Below are 25,225 nucleotides of genomic sequence, written 5' to 3' on the forward strand. Positions count from 1 at the left end.
TCCAGTGATATCAGCTTTAAAATTATGATGCTATAAGTTGCTATACATTATATCTCCTAATACTGTAAAAATGCATACTTTTTTAAAAAAAAACACTTGTTGTTAACAAGTAATATCATGTGGGCTGGATGAGGTAATTGTTAGGTGGATTTATTTGTAGTTGGAAGCCAAAGACTGCTCCCGAATGGTTCCTCTTCATTCTGGGGGGAAGTGAGAAGGGGGGGGCGTAGGGTTCTGTCCTGGCCCCTTGTTGTTCAGCATCTCTATAAATGACTTGGACGAAGGAATTGAGAGGGTGCAAATGTGCAGGTGACACCAAACTGGGAGGGGTACCTAATGCTGCGGGAAGCCCGAGCTTCACAGACTGGAGAACTGGGCCCCGACGAACACAAATGAGTTTCCATGGGGACAAATGTCAGGTCCAGCACTGAGGCAGGAAGAACCAGCTGCACGAAGAAAAGATGGGGGATACTAGCCGATTCTAGTAACCGGCATTCATAAGCATTGCTGCCTCCGGCCACGAAGGCAGAGCCGAGCCATACTGGCCATTAGCCATCAATCGCCCTCTCCTCCTCCAGGACTTGGTCCCACGCCATCCTCTTCTAAAGCCGCTCAAATTGCTGGCCACTCCTGCGGCAGGGCGTTCCCTAAGTGAACCGCGCGCCGCCCCGCGATTCCTAGCAGCCGCCTCCCGCGCGCCCCCTCCCGCCGCCCGCCTCCTCTCCGGCCTCTCCTCCCGTCCCTTGCTGGCGATGGAGGGGCCGCCCCCGGGGCGGGAGAGGCGGCGCCAGGCCCTCCCTCCGGGGCGGGCCGGCCTCCCTGGCCCTGGCGGCGGCGGCGTTGGCTGGCCAGTGGCGCGCCGGCTGAGCCCGAGGCGCGCGCCCCCTCCGAGCCATGGCAGGCCGCCTCCTCCGCCGCCGGCGCCGCCTGCCTGGTGCGTGGCGCGGGCGAGCATGAAGGCAGCAGCAGCGGCGGCGGCGGGCGGGAGCGGGGCCCCGTCGGGGCGCGTCGGGGGCCGTCGGGCGCGGGCGCTGCTGGCCGTGGGGCTCAACCTGCTGGCGCTGCTTTTCTCGGCCACGGCCTTCGGCACGACGCACTGGTGCGAAGGGACGCAGCGGGTGCCCAAGCCCACCTGCGGGCCCCACAAGCGCACCAACTGCCTCGACTACGGCTACGAAGCCGCCGCCAACGAGACGGCGCGCAACGGCTCCTCGCCGCCCGCCTCCAACGTGGTGCACTACAGCTGGGAGACGGGCGACGACCGCTTCCTCTTCAGGTACTTCCACGCCGGCATCTGGTACTCGTGCGAGGAGAACATCAACACGCCCGGTGAGTACCTGCGGGGCGGAGAAGCCTGCGGCGGGACAAGGGCACCGCGCGCAGCAACCTCCCCAAGGCCCGGGCTCATCCGCCGCCCGAGAGGCTTCGTGCCCCGCCGGCAGGGGACGCTGTTCGCGGTGGGGGGGGGGGGCGCTCCAGGGCCCGGCTCTGTTGGACTTCTGGCCGGGCGGGAGGGCGCCAGTCACCCTGCCCGTCTGCCTGGGACTCGGAGGGAGGCTTGGGCTGCTGCAGCCGAGGCCTCCTCGGAAGTAATCCCACCGTAGCTGAGTGGCGCTTACGCGCAGGTAAGTCTGCCCGGCCTTGCAGCATCTGCTGGCGTTGCTGTGGCGACGGCGGATGGCGCGTTGGCACGGGCAGCGTCGCAGGCAGCAGGCAAGGCGGCCTCTGCCCGCTCCGGCCAACCCTGGCTGCGAGGAGGGGGTCCGGCCTCAAGCACAGCGCAGGGATGGGGGCTCCCCAGGAGCCCAGGCCAATGCCCCCCTCGCGGGCCGCCCCTTCCCCTTCCTTGGTTCCCTCATCCCTGCGCCGCGCAGGAGGGTCGTTCCAGCGCTCTTGGTCGAGGGCAAAGTGCTCCGAGGCTCCGGGCTCATCCCGACCGGGAAGAGGCATCCCGGGCCTCCATGTATCCTCCGCTGGCTCCCAGGCTGCTCTCCTCCAAATCCCTGCCTTCGCACACTTTCCTCTGCCGCGGCCCGGATTTTCTGGGAGCCTCAGAATATCCCTGGTATGAGAAAACCCAGGTTGGAGGAGCCGAAAGACGGCAATATGGACAGCAAAGAATCAACGGAGGTCCGGGGAGTTTCCTGTCCATATGAGATGGCAGTATGGATGAGCCCTGTGCCTCCTCATGGGCTTGTCCCCCTCCGCGTTGAGTCCTGCCGGGGGCCGTGCCCCCCTCTTTGCTGCGAGCCACGGATGGAGCAGCCGGAGGCTCTCCTGGTCCCCTGGGACACCCCTGCTTCGTGGCTCCCCCGCAAACCAGCTGCGGCTGCCCTCCTGTCTCCTAGCAAAGCATGGCGCAGTTCACCTGCTCACTTAGAAGTGTGTCTGAGGGTCCCCCCACCTTTAAAACATGCTGGGCAATTAAGTCCTGGAGTCCCAACTTTGTTTCTGATTCTACACGAGAAACATTCCCCAAAACCTGCAAGTTACATCAGTGCCAAACTAGTTGTGCGGGTGAAATAAACCAGCATGGTAGTTTTTTTGGAAAAAGAAGTTAAATAGCAGCCTGGGCAGCTGGGGGGGGGGGAGTGGGAAGGTGGGAGAGTTTAAGCCTGCCATGGTTGAGACAGTAATGGACACCCCCGCCAGCTGCTCCTTGCATCTCAAGCAAAGCTCTTGATTTGATCTCCCCCGAGCTCCTTCAAAGCACCCCACAACTTCACCAGGGCATTCCATGGGTGCGTGCACCCCCTTTTTATCTGGAACACATGAAGCTGCCTTATGAAGCCAGACCATTGGCCCACACCGCTCTGCACTGTCTGCACTGACCGGCAGCTGCTCTCTAGGGATTCTGGCAGGAGTCCCTCCCAGCCCCACCTGGAGATGGACCTGGGACCTTCTGCCTGCAAGGCACTTGCTCTGCCACTGAGCTGCCAGGACCCTTCCCCTGGGCTGTGCAAGCCTTCCAGCAAAGGAGCAACCGGGGCTGAGCTTGCCGGCAGCTGCGCAGCTTCTCTGAGGTCTGGAAGTTGCTCAGCTTTTTTTTTTTTTTTAAATAATTTTTTATTAATTTATAACAAAACATAACAAACATACAAAATATATTTCACTTTTCATATTACAATCTCTTAGTCATTGATTTTTGACTTCCCTCAGCTTTTCCGCAAATCCTTCGTAGCCATATTCAATTTTCGCATTTCTTTTTTTAGCCATTGCCATTAAATATATTTTTCCATCACTTTCCTTTAGACAATGTCTCTCATATATTCACAGTGCTCTTTTAAAGCCTTCTAGCGTAATTTGTCCATCACTTATACTCTCCAGATATTTAACAAATTTCCCCCAGTTTTCTGTAAACTTTTGGTCTCTTAAATACCTAATCTTTCCAGTCATCTTATCCAGTTCAGCATAATCTAGCAACTTGGACCTCCAAGTCTTTATCTATGTAACCCCATTCTCTTACATCTTTCCTGAACATTTCGTTCACCTGATAGTAATGCAACCAATCATAAACATACTTTTTGACTTGTTCATATGGTTTCATTTTCCATTTTCCTCCTTCTTTCACTAGCAATTGGCTGTATGTCGCCCAATCGCCTCTCATATTAATTTTTTTGACACTCATAACCTCTAATGGGGATAGCCAGTGTGGTACTTTAGGTTCTAATAGGTTTTTATACCTATCCCAAACTTCGATTAATGGGCCCCGGAAAATGTGGTCCCCAAAACCTTTATGTACTTTTTTCTTATCCTTCCACAAGTACGCGTACTTGTGAAGTTGCTCAGCTTGAGGGGCTGAAGCCTCCCTTTCCCTGCAGACTCAGGCGGTGTGGGGCTGCCAAGCGACCCAGGCATCTTGGCTTTCGCTTCATGGAGCGCTGAGCTCTGTGTTAAACTGTGGCTCTCTTATAATCAGCTGTGTGTGTCTGGGGAAACCTTGTCCTGTAGTCGAGATAAGCAGCGTTAATGCTTTGATTCATCAGTCATCAGGGAGGGAATAATTGCTCCAGTTCCTGAGCAGGGCAAAGCTCCCTAGCCCCCCCCCCTCCATCATCCCCGGGGAACTGGGCTGCAGGGGGACGCCTTGCGTAGCCAGAAGAAGGCTTTCCCAAGGCAGCGTGTAAGGCTGGGAGGTCTGAGAAGAACCCTTGGTCCAGCCTTGTCTCCTCAGAGGAGCAGCAGCTCTCTGGGGTCTCCAGCGGGGGGGGGGGCTCTTCCAGCACCTCTTGCTGCTACCCAGGGTACGAGGTGTTACAGAAAAAACCTGCTCCTTTTCCCTTATGGGGTATCCAAGAGCCCGTATAGAGTCCTTAAGAGGGTTCACTATCGGTAGGGATAATATTGAGAAGCAAAACAGCTAGTAAGCCTGATCTTTATTATACTGTTGCAACAGGGTCCTCACTCACCCCACGCAGGAGGGAGGAGGAAAATGGTGCGTAAGCCCTTATATAGACTTTTGAAATTGCCCACCTTGTAGCCCAATACCACCCCCCAAAACATCATTCATACATCACAGAAGGAGGCATCTGCAGCAGAAATCCTGTTTGCCAGAATATCTGTTAATGGTCACTGATTGCTTTACCTGGGCAGCCTGGCCATTCTTTTGTGATGGTCAATATTTTAATTCCTGAATCCAGGTCACAGGTTCACCATATCCATACACACATATGCTCTTAAGATGGGAGTTGCCTCCCTTACTGCAGAGGAACATTTGAAGTCACTGAAAGATGGCTTCAGGATTACTCTCCTGTACTATTTCAGATACATGGTTTATATACTTATGTATGTGTTTGCCTTGTACATTTATGAACGTTTATTTTATGTTTGGGACCTTAGAGTTCTTATAACATAAGGATTGGGACCCAGGGCCTCCTGCAGATGCTTGAGCCTACTCTGAGCAGCGACTCTCAGGTAGTCTCTTTATCTGAGCCACTTAAATTTCTGAAACTCTAAAAGCCACCGTCAGTCTCAGAGTTGCTATGAGCTTTTCCTGCCGAAGTCTGGAGTGTTGGTCATAAATGCACTTGTAAGAAGTGCCTTCTGGATCAGGCCCATGGCCCCTCTAGTCCGGCATCCTGTTCTCACAGTGGCTAACCAGGTGCCTGTGGAAAACCAGCAAGCAGGATTCGAACACAGGAGCGACTCTCCCCTCCCGTGGCTTCTAGCAACAGGCATTCATTCAGAAGCATCACTGCCTCAGTCGCCCTCGAGAGCCCTCTCCTCCATGCATCTGTCTAAACTTGACTCAGAGGAGACCTTTGAGGGAGGCCTGCAGCTCAGCGCATCGACTGCGCAGCTTCTCCCCGGGTGTGTGGGCTCCTGGTGGGGAAAGGGCTTGGTTTTGCCTGTGCCTCTTGTTTGTGCCAAAACAGCCCTGCACGCTCCATCTGTGTCTGTTTTGCAAAGATGCTTTCACTGCCATAGCCAGAAGCAGGTGCTGGAAGTAAGCAGAAGAAGAGCTGCAGCCCCCCTGGACCTCACTCCTCCCCCCCTCTTGCAACCGTGGGCCAAGGGGAGCAGTGGTGGCTGTTGGGGGGGGGCGCAGAGCATGAAGTCCTGCCAGGGTGGGGAGCACCGACAACCTTCCAAATTCCGGTGTATTTGGGACTGGGAAAAGGCAGTGCGTCTGCCCGGCTCCCCTGCCAAGTCTGAAATTAAATCTAAAAAGCTTAGAAGAAGATCAGTTATACAATATGCTCAAAAATAGCAGGAATAAATCCTCAGCAGCAAAGAGGGAGTGATGGCACTTTGTTGTGCGGAGGGGGGGGCATGGAAGTCACCTTCCCGGGCTGCTGGTTAAAGTCAAAGGTCAGGCCTCCCCCCCCCCAGTCACAGTGGGGCAGTTTTGGGTGAGGAAGCCTGGCTGGGGGTGCCGGGGCCACTGAAAGACAGATTCCTGCTAGGATGTGCCTGAGGCCATGGCAGCGGGGGAAATATGGAAGAAGATCTGCTTCCCGAGTGCCCTTCAGAAAACCTGCATTTGATGAAGCTCCAAGAAGGCTCTTGAACTGGTCATCGTCTGGGGACCCAGTGAATGGAATCAGCAGGGAGCCAGCAGGCATTGCGGGCCGGGGGGGGGGGGAAGGAGTCAGTTTTCCTGCAAAGGTCCCAAATAAATCAGCATGGTGTGCTGTTTCTGTTGACACACTTCACTTTTAAAAAGAGTGGGGGCTGCGGGGGGCTCAGCTGCTTTCGGATTAAAACAACAACAATGGGGCAAGGCTACAAGGGGGGGGGCGGACACACATTCAAAGAGCAGTGGAAATGGAAGGTTTTTGAGAGAAGTGCTTTGAAACACGCATCATGCCTGCTGCAAAATGCTCTCATTTGCATCTTTATTATTAATTATTATTATTTCATTTCTATACCACTTTATATTTTTAAGAAAAATCTCAAAGCGGTTTACAGCTTACTAAACATCAATGAAACAATGCAGAATCAAATGTTTCTGCAGAAAGTCAACTATAAAGCACACAGTCAAAGCAACACAATTAACAGGAAACCAAAATGCCATCTCAAAGATTTCAAAATAAAACATTACAAAGGAGGTCAGCTACAGAATACATATTTAACACAAACAAAGCTAACATTGCCAAGTGAAGTCAAATATAAAATGCACATTTAAAACAGCACAATTAACAAGAAAATAAAATATTACAAGCATGGCACGACTGTTTGGCAGGCACAAAAAGATGAGGCAGAATAATCCAGTAATTAGGATTTGTTGCCAGGCATAGCGAGGTCCCTCTGGTCTCCCTGGAGCCTCTTCTGTGGGGCTGGTGAGTGTGGGTCTCGCCCCCCAGGCCAGGAGGAAAGGGCCTTGCAGGGAGCGGCCTTCACGACTGTAGCGTCTGTAGCAGATGTGAAGAAAGTCCAGAAATAACTTGACACTTTTGCTGTTAGAAAAAGGCAGGGAGTTCTTGCTCTCCAGCCCTTCCCTGCTAATTCCCAGCCCTGGACTCCCCTCTCTCTGTGTGTCTCCTGTGCTATTAGGGTCGACTCCTGTGAGCCCAATGGCGGTCTGGGGGCTTCCTTTTGCCAAAGGGGCACTTTAAAAGGTGCCAAGGAAAACCAGGGCCCGTGGCATTCCAGGGCGATTCGTTTCCCTTGTGTGTGGAGCTGAGTCTTTGCTGCGGCCACTGAGCTGGGAATTAGCACTGCAGCTTTTAACGAAGGAGCTGGAGTCTTGCCGGGCCGATGAGACTTGGGGGCTGAGTCCAAGTTCAGTTCCAGCCGCTTGCTTTCAGGTTCCTTGTGAGTGAGAGTAGCTCAGTCGGGAGCATAGTTGTCAACGTTCCCCTTTTTTAAAGGGAAATTCCCTTATTCTGAATAGGATTCCTCACAAGAAAGGGGGGAAAATGACAGCTATGGTCGGGAGAGCATGGAAACCGTAGGAGGGGAGAATGTTCCTGTGCTGCTGTTCAACTTGCAGGCTTCCCTTAATGGGCATTTGGTTGCCCACTGTGAGAACAGGATGCCGGACCAAATGTCCCTTGGCCTGATCCGGCAGGCTGTGCTTAGTCCCCTAGTGCTACTTTCTGGTTGGGGACGCAGGTGGTGCTGTGGTCTAAACCACTGAGCCTCTTGGGCTTGCCGATCAGAAGGTCGGCAGTTCGAATCCCCACGACGGGGTGAGCTCCCGTTGCTCGGTCCCATCTTCTGCTAACCTAGCAGTTCAAAAGCACACCAGTGCAAGTAGATAAATAGGTACTGCTGTGGCAGGAAAGTAACTGCTGTTCCCGTGCGCTCTGGCTTCCGTCACAGGATCCAGTTGCACCAGAAGTGGTTTAGTCATGCTGGCCAGCAAGCCATGGGTCTAGACATGTCTGGGTCTGGGCGCCTTTGGAGCTGTCGAGCCACCACCCTCTCTGTCACTTTGCTCCAGAAAGGAGTATTCGAGACCAGGTGGCAGTTTTCTAAGTCCTCTGGAAGCAGAGAGGGGCTCTTCAAGAGAGGCCACACCATCTCCCCCTTTGATCAAGGCAGTGGGCTTAACTCCCACACACATTAACTACTCTCTGGACCCACCTGGCTGGCCTCTGCCTCACGGTTTGTGCCAGCCGCGAGGGGCAGGAATGGAGAGGGCACTTGGCCTGCTACCCCTCCTGCAGGTGCCCAGCTGTGTCCACCAGCCGTTTCAGCGACTGAAGCTGATTCTGTAGGCTGTAATGAGACTGCTGTTTAACCATTTGTAGTACCTCGGAGTCGAACGGAATCTGTTCCAGAAGTCCGTTCAACTTCCGAAACTTTCAGAAACCAAGGTGTGGCTTCCGATTGGCTGCATGAAGCCCCGTCGGACGTTCGGGTTCCAAAGAACGTTCACAAACTGGAACACTCACTTCCGGGTTTCCTGCGTTCAGGAGCCAAAACGTTCGACTCGCAAGGCGTTCAAGATCCAAGTTATGACTGTATTGCTGAGGCCTCTCAAAACGCCCCTGGCCTTTCCTCTGCCAGATGGTTGAAGCAGTTGTGTGTGGGGTGGCGATGTGGGCGATGTGGCTCAGGGGGGTGGATGGATCTTAATTACTGGCATAGGTACCCTTCATTAGCAGTTCAGTTTTTGCCTGCCTCTCTGCCAGCTGGTGGATAGGGCTATAGCAGCAAACACAACAGGATTCAGACTTGGGGATAGTTTGCTCTTTCCTGCCCTTTCATGTGCGCACATGATGCCCCTCCCAGGGTTTCATTTTTATTTTTAGGGGAAGTGGATGGAGAGAGAGAGATCCACTACACATTACTGTTATTAGCACGCTATGAATAGTATAAGCTATTAATAGCTGCATAGATACCATTGTTACATAACTCAGCAATGTAAAATTATTCATGGTTATGCAATCTTGCATTGTGTGCCATGTTGGTGATTAAGAAGCTGAATCCTGGGGGGGGGGGGGAGTGTTTTGGGCTGGAGCAGAAAGACCCCCTTGGTGAGGGGCTGCCAGGAGGAGATCTTGCTGGCTCAGGTGGGGCAGCCTGGCATGAAGGGGAGGGCTCTGGCTTCCCAACATTGTAGCGTTCCCAAAACAAGGAAGGATTGGACTCTGATAAAATACACACACACAGGCTTTACCAGCAAGACTCTGGGAATCATCATCATCATCATCATCACTCTCCACTCCTCGGTCCAGGTCGTTTTATTCACAAAAGAACTTTTTACACAGTGCTTTTAAGAATCAATCAGATTTCCTCTGAGCATTTAAAAAACAACCATGTGGGACAACGTCAGATCAGAAGAAATCCTGTTAACTACAAAAACTACTCTGAGCATGCATACATGTATATCTGAGAGTAAATAAAACAGGACTAGAGGAATGCATCCAGCAAACCCAGAGGTCATAACCAGGCAGGAAAGGAAGGAAGGAAGGGTAGTATTTACCATCTCTTTGTGAACTCTCTTCCTGGCCCTAAACTAACAATAGCTACATCAAAGAAGCTCCCTACTATCTCTATGACCCAGGATGCCTGATGAAGCAACTGGCCTGTGTTTCAGAATGCTCATACGTGCCTGTCAGGTGTAGAGAAAGCAAATGGCAGAGGTGGAGAGGCTTGTGGGATTCGATCAGAAACTATTGTCAATGAAGCAAACCCAGTCAATGCAATGCTTTCATCGCGGACACAGTGGCTTGATGCATATTTTATAATTCCTCATAGTAATCCCATCTGATCACTACATCCGTCATTGTAGGAGGTCAGCCTACATGACCCTTGGGAGTCCCTTCCCCCTTGCCGTGCCACAATCCTTGTAATCCTCAGGGGTGCTGCTGCCAGGGTCTGGAAGGAGGCGAGGGCGTTGGCCAGCTTTGCCCAACCTGCTTCCTCCAAGTGTTTTGGACTCCCAGAAGCCTCAGCATCATAGAATCACAGAGTCATAGGATTGGAAGGGACCCCGGGGGTCATTCAGTCCAACCCCCTGTAATGCAGGAATCTCAGCTAAAGCATCCCTGACAGAGGGCCATCCAAGCTCTGCTTAAAACCCTCCAAGGAAGGAGAGTCTGCCGCCTTCCATGGGAGACTGACCCATTGTTGAACGGCTCTTCCTGTAATCCTACAGGGCCCTAAAGAGGCTTTCCCTGAAATACGGCCCAACCCTGTGCCATTGATCTTGAGCTTATTATTCTCTTGCTTTGTCTTACTTTAAGACTGTTATTTATTTATTTGTTTGTTGGTTGGTTGGTTGGTTGGTTGGTTGGTTGGTTGGTTTGTGGGGTGTGCAACCAGGGCCAGATGTAGGTAATGGGGCCCTTTCTATGTCCAGCTCTCCTTTGTCAACAACAAATTGTTGCTGTCTTTTGTGTTGAATATATGCTATACGGTAAATTATGGACCTAACAGGTATCTAAAGCCATTTGCGCATGTTGCCCTGAAACGAGTCCATGCAGAATGTCGGCACCCTATATATAGAAAGGAGCAAAGCAGGGATATTTAGGGAGCAGGCTAGCAGGCGGGGCCCGAGATTTACATCACAAGAGCCTACACAAAACAAAACACTGTTGCTGTATGTAGGTTTTATTTGATTTGGGTTTTATCTTTTTTTATTTTGGAAATGCACATCCAGTTTTTTCCCCTTTAAATTCTTCCTAAGAGAATGGGGGCCCCTAAGCTGTAGCTTGTTTAGCTTATACGTAAATCCGGCACTGTGTGCAACTGTATAAATGAACAAACAAATTTGGAGAGCCCTAGCTTGAGAAAGGCTGGCACAGAGCCTCGGAACTGCCCCTCATGGGCTTCTGAGTCAGATCTTGCTGAAGATGAGCAGCCAGGGACTTGCCACAGCCCCAGGCAGGAAAAGCCCCCCCCAGCCTCTTAGCTGAAGCTCAAGACCACCCGTGTGCAGGATGAATCCCTTCCCAGCCACCCCTCTCTCTCCTTCCCTTGTCCTGTAAGCAGAGGTGGCGGCTGGACTGTGGACCTTCTGCATGCAAAACAGGGGACCCAGCCATTTCCCAGGTGGGGCAGCACTGGCAGAGGCCCTGTGGGCAGGCAGAAGGGGCAGGCCCGGCCCGGCTGCCCCTTCCTGGGAGAAAGGTCTCTCTGCTTGGAGAAAGGGCCTGTGCAGCTCTGGCGTAGAGCAGTTGCTCTGCATGCAGAAGCCCCCAGGCTCAGGCCCCAACGGCATTTCCAGGTCGGGCTGCCTGGAAGCCTGGGGTGCCCCCGCTGCCCACCAGTGTAGGCTGGGCAGAGCCAGAGGGAGCCCAGGGGCCTGACTCTGCTTCCAAGGCCAGCTGCCTCTCTTCCTGCCTGAACGGGGCCTCCCAGGAGCAGCCGTCTGGGGGGCTGTGGGAGAGGGCAGGAGCGAGAGGAGCCTTGCTGTGGACTTGGCGATGCCCACTCTGCCTCTGTCTGCCTGTCCAACCTTTCCTCTTCTCTTCAAGGTGAGAAATGCCGGAGTTTCATTGACCTTGCTCCAGCTTCCGAGAAAGGTAAGAGATGCGCATCAGCCGGGGTCACCTTTGCGCAGGTGACATTGGCAGCGCCAGGAGAGGCAGGGAGGGAGCGTGTCTGTCTGCCTCTGTCTCTTATCCCCCCCCCCCCCGTGTTTTTGATGGTGAGATCAGCACCGCTGAACCGAGAAATCCTGTCCTTCTGCAGAGGAGAGCCAAGGCCGTTGTCCTGCCTCAGTTTGCCTGTAAGCAACAGGCGTATCCTTGCTTCCTTTGCTGGGAGGGAGCCTGTTCATAACTGGGGGGCAGAACGGCTGTTCCCTGGCGACTCTTTTGCCCCTTTTGTGCCTGTGCTGGAAGTGGCAAGGTCAGAGCAATGCGAGAGCCCTGCTTTGCAAACCTCTAAAAGCCACGAGGGGTGACCTGTCGACTCAGGGTCCTGTGCTGGGGGGGGGGTCTTGCCCCACCTGGGCTTTGCCCTGGTAGCTCCTTCTGCTTTGGGACCCCCTTCCTTCCTCTCGGATCCTGCAGGGATGCCACCTGGCTGCCACTCCGCCTGCCAGGCCCCACGTTTGGTGCCTTTTGCCTTCCTCCAGAGCTGCCAGAGGGGCCGGGGGCTTCCTAGCCCACCTCTTTCGTGGCAAAGAGCCTACTTGTTTGGCCCTCTCCATTGCCTTTCCAGATCTCCCCAGAGATTGGGGATGGCACAGGGCAGCTGCTGGCACTGGGTAAACATTGAGGGGACCAGGAGGTTTGGGGCTGGCCTGAGTCCCTGAAGGGCTGCTGCTGCTGCCTTTTCTCCTGTGAGTCTGTCTTTGTGCCCCCCCCCATTCTCTTTGTGCCCCCCTCCCTCGCTTGTGGGGTTTTCTCCCCTGGCAAAGGTGTGCAGCGCATCCTTACGGCCGACTTCCAGTTGGCATTGCCCAAGCCTCAGCACCTGTCGTGGAGACCACCGGCCGCACGTTGCTTCCCTCCTTCCCTTTCCACTGCCATTGGGCTGAATTTTGGATTGTAAGCTTCCCGGGGCTGAGACCTTGTCCTCGTTTCAGCATCACCAACACTGATGGTGCTCTCTAAATAAAAATGGTGGTTTTAGGCGCTTGGCGAAATCTGCCCTCTCCGCTCGTGCTGAGGTTTTTAATCGTGCTGCTTTCTTTGTATTTATTTTTCGGATGCTGATTTTAGAGGGTATTTCTTTTGTTGCTTTTTTCTTTTTTTGGTAAGACCGCATGAGGACCATTCAGGGGGAAGGCAGAACATAAATTTCCTAAACAAATAATGCTTCGCACGTTCTGTTCTCTTCATTCCCGAGGCAGGCAGTGAACTCTGAGGACCAGTGGGCTTGTCATGGCCAGGGAGGGAGGGAGGGAGGGAGGGCTGGGGCCAAATGAAGGAATATGATTGCTACTAGCCGCCAGTGGGCTATGAAATGAACCCCCATCCCATCCTGGTGGCCCCTTCCCAGAAAACGCTTGCTTCTCTTTGCCTCGAAAGGGCAGATCCACGGTTCTGGGAGCAGGGCTGTTTTCCAACTGAGCTTGGAATCAACCCAGCAGCAGCTCAGCTGGAAACTCCCTTGCTCAGCTTAGGATCATAGAATTGTCCAGTTGGAAGGGACCCCCCCCGAAGGTCATCTAGCCCACCCCCTTGCAGTGTGGGAGTCGCAGCTCAAGCTTGCCCTGCCCCAGCCTCTCTGATCTGAGAGAGCGCCCTCCCGGTGCTGACGGTGTCCCTTGTGCGCTTGCAGGAGTCTTGTGGCTGTCGGTGGTGTCAGAAGTGCTCTACATCGCTTTGCTGGTCATCGGTTTCAGCCTCATGTGCCTTGAGCTCATCCACTCCAACAACGTGATTGACGGGCTCAAGCTCAACGCTTTCGCCGCTGTCTTCACGGTGCTCTCAGGTAGGTCCCTGCGCAGGCCCAGGAAATATTCCCCAAAGTAGCTACACTCCTTGCAAGGTGAAAACAGCTACTTGGTCGTGGAAGAAATAAAGAAAATGCTAAGAATATCATATAGTAAAAGGCCAGAGGCATTCCTTTTAGGAATTTTAAATGATGATATTCCAAAAGACAAAACTAAATTTGTCTTATACGCGACATCTGCAGCAAGAATCCTGGTGGCTAAGTATTGGAAAGGGAATCAGTTACCCACTAGGGGAGAGTGGTTATGCAAGCTTTCAGAATACTTAGAATTAGCCAAATTGACAGACATAATAAGTGAAGTAAGAAAAGAATGGGAGTGCCTAAATGTCAAGGTTGGAGGACAGTAATCTGGCCGAGTCTGGAATAACCTTGTGAAGTGAAAGGATAAGAAAGAGGGATTTATATCTGGATGTTAGGATAGAGACGATAAGGAAAACAGGAAGACACAATGAGAGATAAAGGAGGTGCTGTGGGATTGGTGGAAGTCAATGTTTGTTTTTCTTTTTAGTGTTTATATTATTAACTTGTAAGATATGGATTTTTGTTTTGTTTTTTGAATGTTGGTTTTTGTGTTTTGTTATTTTTCGATATCTTTTGTGTTGTTGTTATGTGGAAAATACTAATAAAATTGACACACAAGGACAAAAAAATAAAACTAAATTAAAAAAGAAAAAAGAAAACAGCTCCTTGGTTGAGCTGGAAGGGTTTGTTTTTGAGGCTGGGGTCATCAGTGAAGACCATTTCGTTCCTCTCCCAGATATGAGGCTGTCTTGCTCTGAGCTGGACCCACCTTGGTCCACTGCATTCCATGCTGACCTTCGGCAGAGGGCACTTTCACTGCCTGGCCACACGGGGCCTTGAACCCAGAACTTCTCGCTCACAAATAATAATGATGATAATAATTTATTATTTGTACCCTGCACATCTGACTGGGTTGGCCCAGCCACTCTGGGCGGCTCCCAACATATATAAAAGCATAAAACCTTAAGCCTTACAAACTTCCCTAAACAGGGCTGCCTTCAGATGTCTTCTAAAAGCCAGATAGTTGCTTGTCTCCTTGACATCCGATGGGAGGGAATTCCACAGGGTGGAGGCCGCTACCAAGAAGGCCCTCTGCCTGGTTCCCTGTACTGCTGAGCTACAGCCCCCCCTCCAAGCGACAGGACACCTGCTTGGCCTGCAGAAGGTCCCAGGGCTGGTCCCTGGCAGCATCTCCAGCTGCAGAGGGAGGTGGGTCTCTGGTGATGGGGAGCTTGCCCCACAGTTGCTGGGCTCGATGGGGGCCTGGCTCCAAGACAGCCTCAGGGTCTCCCCTGTCCCAGCGATGCAAACCTTTGGGTCTGTGTTGTGGGAATGTTCAGGGATGGAGGAGAGGATATATTGTTTGATTACAGCCTTTCTAACTTGTGTTAACAAGTTCACAAGTTAGCAGAGTAACAGTCCCCTTTTTAAACTCACAGAGGATGCGTTTGCTCAGGCTCGCTAAAGCCTCTATAATAACTGTTCTGGTATTTCCCCCTTATTCCCTCATAAAAGATAAGACACGACACAGTGTTCTATAAAAGTATAAAAAGAGTTTACTCACATTCTGTTCACAATTGGATCCCAGAAGGCAGACTTAGCTTTGAAAAGTAACATACACCTGGAAACTATCTCATAAGAAGACAGTCCCTTTGTCCTCTCTGGGCTGGAGGCCAAGAGGGCATCTTTGGCTAAGCAGATGTTGCTTCTTTGATGCATGTAGTCAAAGAGAGAGAGATGGCTGCCCTGCCCTGTGCTTTTCTAGTTACCTGCACAGGTGAGGCCATGCCCACCTCTCGTCACATGCAGAGGAAGTCTGTCCCAGCCCAGAAGGAAACAGGAAGTTGACCTGCTGGCTGGACAAACATTCCTCCCCATGTGTAAACATGTTCACTCTAGGAATGTTGTACTTGACTGCTATTGTTTCGCATCCCACATGTGTCTCCTGGCAGGGCTCTTGGGAATGGTGGCTCACATGATGTACACCCAGGTGTTCCAGGTGACGGTCAGCCTCGGCCCGGAAGACTGGAGGCCACACTCGTGGGACTACGGCTGGTCCTTCTGGTGAGACTGAGCGGCTGAAGGCTCTGCCTGGCTCTGCGTGGCTTGGAAACAGAGGACTCTGCTGGCCCAGCGATGGGCTATCAGGAGAGCAAAGCACAGGAGGCTTCTGCAGGCAGAGACCTTTCTCTCCCCCACCCCAACTCCATTATCCAGCCATGGCCAAGGATCAGGCTGCCTTGTTTGGGCTCCTGCCAGTCTCCTGGAGTCCCACAGGCCTCCTGGCACCTCTGGAATTGCAGGGGAGGGGTCCGTGGGCATCCCTTCCTCTTTTGCATCCCCCAGGGTGGAAGGACAGGGCAAGCGTGAAGAAAAGGGGCTGCTTCTCCTGAGCCAAGAGTCTGGGTCTAAGGAAGGAGCTCAGTCCTGGGCATCCACTGCCGGGAGGGGGGGGAAATGTGCCTGGGCGGTGCTTTGTTGTGCCTCGCCTTGAGCTGGGGGGGGGGGCTGTGCCCCCAAAGGTCATTTAATTAAGATTTTACTTTCCTGTTTTAATATTCTTTCCTTGATGTCCTGTGGCTGTTTTAACTGTATTTATTATTATTATTGCATTTCACAATTACATATACATATGCAAATATCTTCCTCTATTCCCATTAGTTATATATACTATATTCATTCTTACATACATTGCATTTTGCTTTTCAAAATACTATACCAGTCACCAAAAAAACATTTCCCACCATAAATTTCTTTTTCTCCAGGTTGACCCCTGCTTGGCAGGGGGTTGGACTCGATGGCCCTTGTGGTCTCTTCCAACTCTATGATTCTATGACTTTACACACACACCACACACACACACACACACACACCGCACCTCCTGATGGCTTCTTCATGTTCCTTTTCTCCATACTATGTTGTTTCCACTTTATTTATTGTCGTTAAAAATAATAGTTCTTCCCTGACTAATTTCTCCCTCTTTGTGAAGTTTATTTTCAGCACCTCTTAATCCCCCCCCCGACACCGTTGCTTGAATAGATATATTTCAAAACAATCCCCTTATTTTTATACCTTTGACTCGATTATTATTATATTTGTTTGATTGCTATGAGCCACCTTGAGCACCGTTTGGTGGAAAGGTGACATGCAAATTAAATATATCAACCAATCAATCAATCAATCTTTATTACGGTCCAGAGACCCAACAAATTGTTACAACGCGATGCACAATTCAGACAGCCTACCTCCAGGTTAAACAAGCATTTTGTTCAGACTTAAAGAGATCATTGGTTCTTGCAACCACCGATAAAAACTTTGCCACTGCTCATGTTCTAGCGTTTGTCCGGTCTTGCAGTAGGAACCTGACATAAATATATAAATATGAATGAGTGAATGTCCAGGATGGGCCCTGTGCTGCCTTGGGACCCAGTACCAGAGAGAGGCATTGCTGGGGGTGGGGGGTCCTGGTCCTGGGTCTGCCACCCAGCCCCCTTTCTCCCTTCTCCCCCCTCTCTCTCTGCAGCCTGGCCTGGGGCTCCTTCACCTGCTGCATGGCTGCCTCCGTCACCACCTTGAACTCCTACACCAAGACGGTCATTGAGTTCCGCCACAAGCGCAAAGTCTTTGAGCAAGGCTTCCCCGAAGAGGCTGCCTATGCGGACCACCACGAGCCCATCACCTACTTCCACGGAAGGTCAGTGGGGCTGGCCTGGGAGGGCCGGGTGGGAAGGGGGCTGTGGGGCGGGGAGGGGGAGCCTGGCAAGCATCACGCCTGCTCCTCCTTGGGGAGGCAGGGTGGGCATGCAGAGGGCAAGGATCCCTCTGGGTGGGGGGGGTGTGCCCCAACCAGGGGGCTCCTCCTTTCCTCTGAGCAAGGCGCAGCTTCCTTTCGATGGGAGAGGAAACGCCCCAAATAATAATAATAATAATAATAATAATAATAATAATAATATTTATACCCCGCCTCCCTGTCCAAAACCGGGCTCAGAGCAGCTAACATCAAATGTATAACACATCAACATAAAATCAGGCAATCAATTAAAATACCTCCTAAAATGAGATCAGGGTCAAATCCAATCAGATGGCAACCTGCAGATTAGGGCGCTCTCTGTCTCTTTCTTGACTCCTCGAGAGGCTTGACTCTTGCTCACCTTCGCCCACAAGGACGTTGCCATTGGTTGGCCAGTGCGGCGGGGGCCCCCAAATCTTTACCCGGGCCCCCCAATAATTTGGGTTTGTAATCTAGCTGGAGAAGATGACCCGGGTTACTGAAAGTGACATTTGGTGGAATGAATGAATTTGGCTGTCTGAAGCTCATCTGAAGGTGATGACTGGCTGGAGCGGAAGGGCTTTGGTGTAAGATCTGTTGGGAACAAACTTAGCTCTGTGACGCTGTGATTCGAAGCTCGCAAAGGGAGGCAGGGAGAGAAGAGGGGCCACTGCGGCGACTCTTTTCTGCTTACCTTGGGAAGGAGATCTCTCCAGGCCCGGCTTGTGTTGGCTTAGGAGGCAGCAGGTGGGGGGGGGGAGGCAGCAGCCATCAAAACCATCCCTGATGCACCAAGTCGGAGTGATCACGAACCTCCTGGAGGTGCCACCCTCCCCCCACCTGGGCCCTGGGGTTTCCCCCCTTTTGACTGGGGCAGGGAGCAGTCAAGAGGCAGCCTCTGTACCTGGACGAAGTGGGCAAAGCATTACCTGGGGTTCCTCCGGTTGGGAGAGCCTTGGGGTCGCCTGGCAGATTCCAGCTTCTCAAAATCTCTCTTGCAAAGATATGAGCAGAATCTTTTCCCTGCTGACCTTACACCCCAGCCAGGAAGCAACGACAGGAAGGGAAGAGTCCTGTATTTTAATGTTTGCTGTCTGAAAGCCCCGCAGTTCTATTTCCCCCCATTTAAGTGACAGCAATGCTGATGTTGGGAAGAGAGAACCTCTCCTTCTCCCGCCTTGTTCTGGGCATCTTGATGGTCAAGCGCAGGGGCTTTGCAACAGTGACAGCTGGTTGCACGACGGGATATTTCCCTGCTCCCCTCCCCTTTTCTTGCTGGTAACTCAAGGGCTTGGCCTGCCTTGTGAGGATGGATGGGGCTTGCAAACAGATAGAGGAAATTAGGGGTGGTTGGCTTTTGCTGCCCAGCTCCCCAAGGGACCGAGATGAGATGAATGGATGGAGGCAGATGCAGTGAAAGCAAGGCAGGTCTTTATTTTTCTGTTGCAATAGAGTTCCCTCCCTCCTTGCAAGGAGGCAAGAGAGACCCAGAACAATGGTGCACAGGCCTCTATAAAGACTTTTGAAATTGCCCACCCTGTAGCCCAAGACCACCCCACAAAACATCATACATACATCACAGAAGGAGACTGTCTCCAGTAGAAATTTGAGAGTGTTGCTTCTCTCCAGTCTGCCAGGATAACTGATGATGCCTTACTTGATTGCATGTTCTGGGTAGCCTGGCCATTCCTGGCCATTCCTTGGAGGTGGTCAGTACTTTAGTTCCTGAATCTCTTGCACATACAGTTTGCTAAGTTTAACAGATACTTGCCAGACTGTATTTACAGGGAGGTGTAAGCAGTCCCTACAGTTCAAAGACCATTGGAAAGCTTTTCCCATTTCCTTCCTCCTTGCAGAGAAATATCTGAGGTCCATTTGGGAGAGTCAAAATGGCTTCAGGATTGTTCTCCTGTGCTATTTCAGACACGTGGAGTATATACTTCTGTATGTGTGTTTGCCTTGTACATTTATGAGCATTTATTCTCTATTGGAGCTCTTAGAATTCTCATAACAAAACGGAGGTGATGAAGGGAACCATGGCAAGTGTTGAAAGAGGCCTGTCCTGCTCCTTGACCAGCCTGGGCTGGTGGGGTGCAGAGGATCGGGGCTTGTCCCTGGGAACAAAGCCGGAAGGAACTGTAGGGGAGCGTCACCAATTCTGGTGACGTTTCCCGGCAAAAGTCCTTCTTGGGCTCTTCCTCTTGCAGCAGTGGCCTACAGGCAGCCTGCTGGACCTCCCTAGACAGAGTGTGGTCCGAGTTCTTACAAAAGCAAAGGGTGTGTGTCCCTTGTAGCAGGGTCAATTCCGCATTGGGGGGAGATATGGGGAAGGTGATCTCATCTGATCTTCTGGGATCCTGCAGCCGTGGGCAGGGCAGGGCTGTGGGGGTTCAGTTCTGGAATGGCTGCACCCCCAGACCACACCCTTTTGAAGGCAGAGAGGTAGAAACAGTGCCCCCTTTTCCTGACCCCCCCCCCAGCCTTTGCTTTGCATGTGAGGAAGGAGGAAGAGGCATCTGGCTGTAGCTCTGCAACCCTGGAGAGGAGCTGCTGCCAGTCAGTGTGGGCACCGCTGGGCCAGATGGACCCAAGGGCCTGACTGTGTCGCTGTGGAGGTGACTGGGCTCCTCCCGGGCCCCGATCCGGCGGGGGAGTCGGCTCCTGCTCAAGGCGCGCCTTGTATGTTCTCTTTTCCAGGCTGGAGGAGGAAAGAGGTGAGACTGGGGACGTGAGGCTAGCATGTCTCCATGGCTACTCCTCCAATAGTAAGTGCCGCCTGTCTCTGACTCGCTGTCTGTCTTGCATGGCAGCTCTCCGGGGCGGCAGGCCTGTTGCAGGGGGGCAGGATGTGGGGCGGCACAGACTGCCAAGGGCCTCAGTATCCGAGGCCACACAGCCCCCTTCCTCTTGGCTCTTTTGGAGGGGCGCCCCCACCCCCAATTCCTGACTTCACCCTGTCTCTCGGGGCATTGAAGCCTTGCCTTCTGTGATGTCAGCCTCGCTTCAAGGGGCAAGCAGTGTGGCCCAAACCTCAGTCTTGTGTGTGTGGGGGGGAAACCATCTGTGCTTGTCTTCATGTCACTGAAAGCCAAAGGGAGCTGCATCTGTCTTGTCCTGCTGCATTTGTCATTCGGGCTCCGCCTGCTTCGTTTGCATGGGGAACAAGGAATTGCCCAGCATGGCTCTCTCACGCAGCTGAGGTTTAGCAAAGTGCGCCTTAATTTGCAAAGGATCTCATGGCTCAGGTTTTGCAAAGCTTCTTTGGCTCAGTCCACCAATAGCTCGCCTTGCGAACAGAGAGCAATTTTGGATGGTGGAGGCTGGTTCTCATGGCCGAAAGGGTTGCACGGGTGGCCACTCCTGTTTTTCGACCGGGTGACTCTCCTCATGTCATTGACCCCCCCTCCCTGCACCCCTTTGCCCTTGCATTAATCCTGCGGGGGGGCCTGAGATAGATGACTGGAGGGCTTCCAACCAGGCCTGCCCCTCTCACCTCCCCAATTGGACTCCTGCCAATAGCAAAATGGGCTGGGCTCATTTCTGAACCAGAGGCAGAGGTGCCTGATTGCTTGATGCTTCTGTGTCGACTTTGTGGGCTGTGGAAATCCTGTTTGGCCCGCCGCCGTGCGTCTTGCTGGGTGATTTAGTAAAGGAGTGTGAGTTGCCCTTCAGAGTAACGTTTTGTGGATGTCAGAAGAGCCTCTTGGGTCGAAGGGCTGTCTAAATCCAGAACTCTCCCTGGTGCCTCTTCTGTTCCCCGAGGGCACCTGGCACTCAAAGGCTTCCTGTTTCTGGCGGAACCTCACGGCTGAGCCAAGAGGCAGGTGCCAGCTTTGCCCGGCCATGGAAGCCACCTGAGCCAGGGCCCAGCCCTGGGGGAGCCAATGCCGCCCCTGCCCTTTCCTCTGCTGCCCTCCAGTGCCACAGGGAGATGATCAGCCCAGGCCTGGCGTGACCAGGCACACGCGCCCCCACCCAAAATGCTGGCACCTCCACGTGGACGGGGTGGGCATCATCTTCTCTGTACCATTCGAGTTCTGCTTTGTCTGTTTCACTGATCTCCAGGGACCAGGTGGTGTCCCTGTGGGCAAAGACAGAAAAGGGGGCTGCCAGTTCTTTTTTACTGATTGCTTATTATTTACACCCCACTTTCCAGAGTTAGCCCAGTTTTCCAGTCACTTACCTTTTCTGAACTTTGGGGGATGTGGGCTTCTTGCACAACAACTCCTAATCAGCTTCAGTTGCCCAAAGTGAATTTATCAATATGCAGCTGACCCCCCCCCCCCAAAAAAAAACACACACCCAGAGACCCAAAGTTCTTCACCTGAGTGACCATGTTGGATGGCCATCGCTCAGGGATTCCCTAGCTGCCTAGATGATCCTTGGAGGTCCCTTCCAACTCAACAATTCCGTGCTTCTGTGATGGGCTGTGTTGCCCCTCTGACTTGGCACCTTGATTCTGTGGCTGAGCTGTGTGCTGGGGGGGACGGGGGACGGGACTGTGTATGCCTGACTCACGTGGAATCAAGCTGCCTTCCTATAACCTTCCCGGACAAAAGGGATCCAGCCAGGACGGTCCTTTCCGCCACATTTACCATGTCTGTGTGACAGGGACTTGTTCCTTTAAAGCACCTTTATCTCGCTTTCCCAGAGCGGCTTACAAAGGCCAGTGATAAGGCAGCCCCTGCGTTTGAGCTCACAGTCTAAAAGACACAACAGTAGAGGAAAAGGGATTGGGAGGGAGGAGGGGGAAAGGAAACCTGCGGCTGCTTCTTTTGTAAAGGACCAGCTGGAACGGAGAGATTTCAAGGAGAGGAGCAGAACGTTGCTGGTTTTCCAGGAGTCCCCCCCCCCCTCTCCTGCTGCATCTGGGCTTTGCCTCAGCCAGGACTGTAGCCCGGGGGGGGGGGGCAGCAGCTGCTGTACACCCAGGAAGTCCCAGCCGTGATCCCTAGCAGCATCTCCTTACGCCTGGGGCAGAGCCCTGCCTGAAACCCTGGATCACTGTCAGTGTGGACCACAATGAGCGAGGTTGCCCAGGCCCAGGCAGCTTCCTCTGGGCAGCTGAGGCCGCTTGCTGCAGCCCTGCCATCCTTTCCCCCCAGTGTAGACTGGATCCTCCTCTTCTACCTCTGCTTGTGCAGGGACACTTTGATTGCCTCAGTGCTTCTTTCAGTCGCCTTGGGGGCATGAGATGGGAGGAGGCGCACATCCGGCTTGAAGGAATCTCTGGCGGCAAGGGAGGCTGGCTGCGTTTTGGGCGGAAGGGCACACCTGCCCCCAAAATTCTCATTGCAACCCCCCCCCCCCGCAATTTGTCTTTGAGTGGGGAGAGATGCATGCATTTGGAGCAGCTGCGGCCTTTGCTCACGGGACCCGAAATGTGCCGGCCAGGAGGCGAGTGAAAGCTCTTGGTCTCTTGCAGGGCTGCACAACACACAGCTGTGAAGCAGCAGCAAAACGCCAGGAGCCACGATGGGCAGAGGAGCGCCTCGCAGGCCCCGTCCAGCTCTCCCACCAGCACCACCAATTCTTCCTCGCTTTCGTCGGAGCCCAGCAGCCGCCTCGCCTCCCCTGAAGCCAGGCATCTGGATGCGGCCACAGCCACCGCTCGAGGGACTGCTGAGCACGGCCGCCTGAATCCAAGTGCGCAGGCGGGGGTGTCGGCAGCAGGACCTGGGCCCCTGGGCCCTCGCCAACCCTCAAGGCTGGCGTCCCACCCAGCCCCACCCAGGCCCAACCTGGTGCCAGAGAACATGATGCGCAGAGCCCTGCTGCCTCGTCATGGCAATCCTCCTGAGAGCCGAGAGTTCCTGGCCGCGGCATCAGGAAACCAGCTGGCAAGGCAGATGCGTGCCCAGCCTCTTGGGCATGTGAAGCTGGCAGAAGAGGACATGAGAGCAGCTCAGGATGAGGACTTGAAGAGGTTTGTGGGTTGCGTGAGGGGCCTGCTGCCAAAAGGGGGGCTGATTCTGCACCGGGGATTGCGAGAGCCTCTCTGCTCAGCTCTGTAGGAATGAGTCCCATGGTAGTGTCAAGGAGGGAGCTGTTCCGCCTCATTCATCCAGGAAGCGGCCGAGGTGCCATCTTGGGGCTCTTGCTGGGTGCTTTGCGGGTGTTGTGGGTGCCAACACCTGCCTCTTCGTACTGAGCTGCAGCGTCAGAGTTCAGCCATGGCAACGGCAAGAGGCTCTCTATATGGTCCCAGGCACCGCTTTAGAAAAATGCGGCAAGGGGAAGAGTGTTGTGTGCCTGTGACGCTGTTGTCCTGCAGACCTAAAAGAGAGTTGAATGGGGTGCCCCCTCCCCTGGGATGTGTGGCGCATGAAATGCCCGTGATGTGCAAGGAATGTTTTCTTGCCGTGCGCACCGCCTCTGTGGCCGGCACAAAGGCACTTCCCATCCCTCTCCCAGCAGCTGGCACGAAAGGGGCGCAAGCAGCGCTGGCAGAGGGAGGGGCTGCTCAGCGCATGAGGCCCACCCTTCCCTTTCTCTCTTCCCAGCAGAGGCCTGGTGACCCGTCAGGAGCTGCTGGCGGTGGAGCAAGAGCTGCAGGAGGTCCGGGAAGAGCTGAAGTGCCTGCGGTGGAAGGTCCGGCACATCGGGGAGACGGTGCAGCCGCTGGCCGAGGAGAGCAAGCGCTACAACGGCTACACCCTGACGGAGCTGAAGGCCCTGGTCCAGTCCGAGAAGGACCCCTGCAAAGCCGCCCACAAGATCCTGGCGCTGCTCTTCAGCGACGTCTACCTGCTGCAGCACTTGGCGGCGGCCGACCAGGCCTGCAACTCCAGGACCCTCCCCAGACCCCAGATGGACCCGGAGCTCTACACGGTCTACTGCGACATCCTGCAGAGCATCTTCCCTGGGATGAGCAGCCAGGCCCTGCGGGAGAGGACACAGCTGGGCGTGTAGGAAGGCCCAAGCCCCTGGGCACAAAGGGCCAGCAGGCCGGGGGGCGACTCTGGCCCCACCCATGGTTGCCCTTTCCCACCCACGGTCCCTGCCCCCGCTAGAGGCCTGGGGAGAAGCAGGTGGAGCTGGCTTGGGACAACCCTGAGTCCGCAGAACACAGCATATATTCATTCATAGCTTTTTTAAAAAAGAAGACGACAGATATGTATTAAATATTGCTGGTTTTGTTTTTTAAAAAGTTGCCTCCTGCTTTCTGTGCCGCTGATACTTAGTCAAGGCTTTTGTGTTGCAGTCTCAGGGATTCCGTCCTCGGATGCTGCAGTCAGTGCAGCTGCTTCAAGGCGATGGATGGTGTGTCCTGCTGTGGGGGAAGCTTTGGCAGATGCTGACCCCTTCTTTGGGGCAGGGCTCTCCTGTGGGGGGCCGTAAGAGGGGGCCACGGCCTTGGCCAGCCGTGCGTCTGACCCCCTTCTCTCTCTCTGGTCTTCCCTGCCATAGCTGGCTGTCGGCACTTACAGATCACTGCCTGCGCCGCAAACTCGGCCTCCCAGTCTTACACAACAGGCACTTGGGGATTAAGGGGCAGCCAACATGACCTGGCTGGGTTTGTGTGCCCTCGGGGAAGGTGGGATGGCTCAAAGCACCAAGAGAACCTCGACTTCTTCTTCTGCAAAGGCCACTGACTTGGGGGGGGGGTGAGAGAAAGCCAGTGCTGGGGGGGGGGCAATGCCCGTCCTCTGGCCATGGATGACTGACTACCATTTCGCTTTCCTGACAGCCCTAACTGGGATAAATAATCCTGGCCAGAGCCAGCCTCCTCCTTCACGCATCCTCCTCGCTGGTTGCTAATAGAAATGTCAGCCTGATTCATTTCCCCCAATGCTGCCTGCGGGGGGCGGGGGGAGGAAGGCGGGGGGCCAGCACTGCTCCACGCTTGCCTCCGCTGCTGCGAGGGGTCTTATGCTCCCCCCCACCGGGAGGAGATGAGGAGAAGGCAGCCCTGCTTTTCTTCTCCTTGTGGGAAGGGGTGGAAGGATGGGAAGTGGGGCAGATCCCCACAAGGAGGACTTACTAGGAAACGAGGCTCCTTTTCATCTAGCCTAGACCCCCCCCCCCCCCAGGCAAAAATGGCTACCAGGGCAGCTGAGCCCTTTAGAGGCTGCTCCTTCCTCCAGGAAGGCTGCCCACCCACCTTGGCCTGGCTCTGTGCCCCCTCCCATT

At 53.7% G+C, this 25,225-nt stretch overlaps 1 protein-coding gene across 3 annotated transcripts; it reads left to right on the forward strand.

The window, feature by feature from the left end:
* The first annotated feature begins 938 nt into the window (after positions 1 to 938).
* Positions 939 to 24,242, forward strand: GSG1L (GSG1 like). 3 transcript variants are annotated; one of them, XM_083413902.1, is made up of 7 exons: positions 939 to 1,329; positions 11,373 to 11,420; positions 13,129 to 13,281; positions 15,276 to 15,387; positions 16,847 to 17,017; positions 22,518 to 23,018; positions 23,596 to 24,242. In XM_083413902.1, exons 1-7 carry the CDS (start codon positions 954 to 956, stop codon positions 24,002 to 24,004), a joined length of 1,770 nt encoding a protein of 589 aa, XP_083270028.1. In that variant the 5' UTR covers positions 939 to 953; the 3' UTR covers positions 24,005 to 24,242. The 3 variants fall into 3 exon arrangements, with proteins under 3 accessions (XP_083270028.1, XP_083270027.1, XP_083270029.1); XM_083413901.1 differs by having other exon boundaries at positions 22,518 to 23,026; positions 23,601 to 24,063; XM_083413903.1 differs by having other exon boundaries at positions 23,599 to 24,063.
* Positions 24,243 to 25,225: the final 983 nt, after the last annotated feature.

This window comes from Podarcis tiliguerta, assembly GCF_965153285.1.
Source record: "Podarcis tiliguerta genome assembly, chromosome: 14".
Taxonomy (NCBI): domain Eukaryota; kingdom Metazoa; phylum Chordata; class Lepidosauria; order Squamata; family Lacertidae; genus Podarcis; species Podarcis tiliguerta.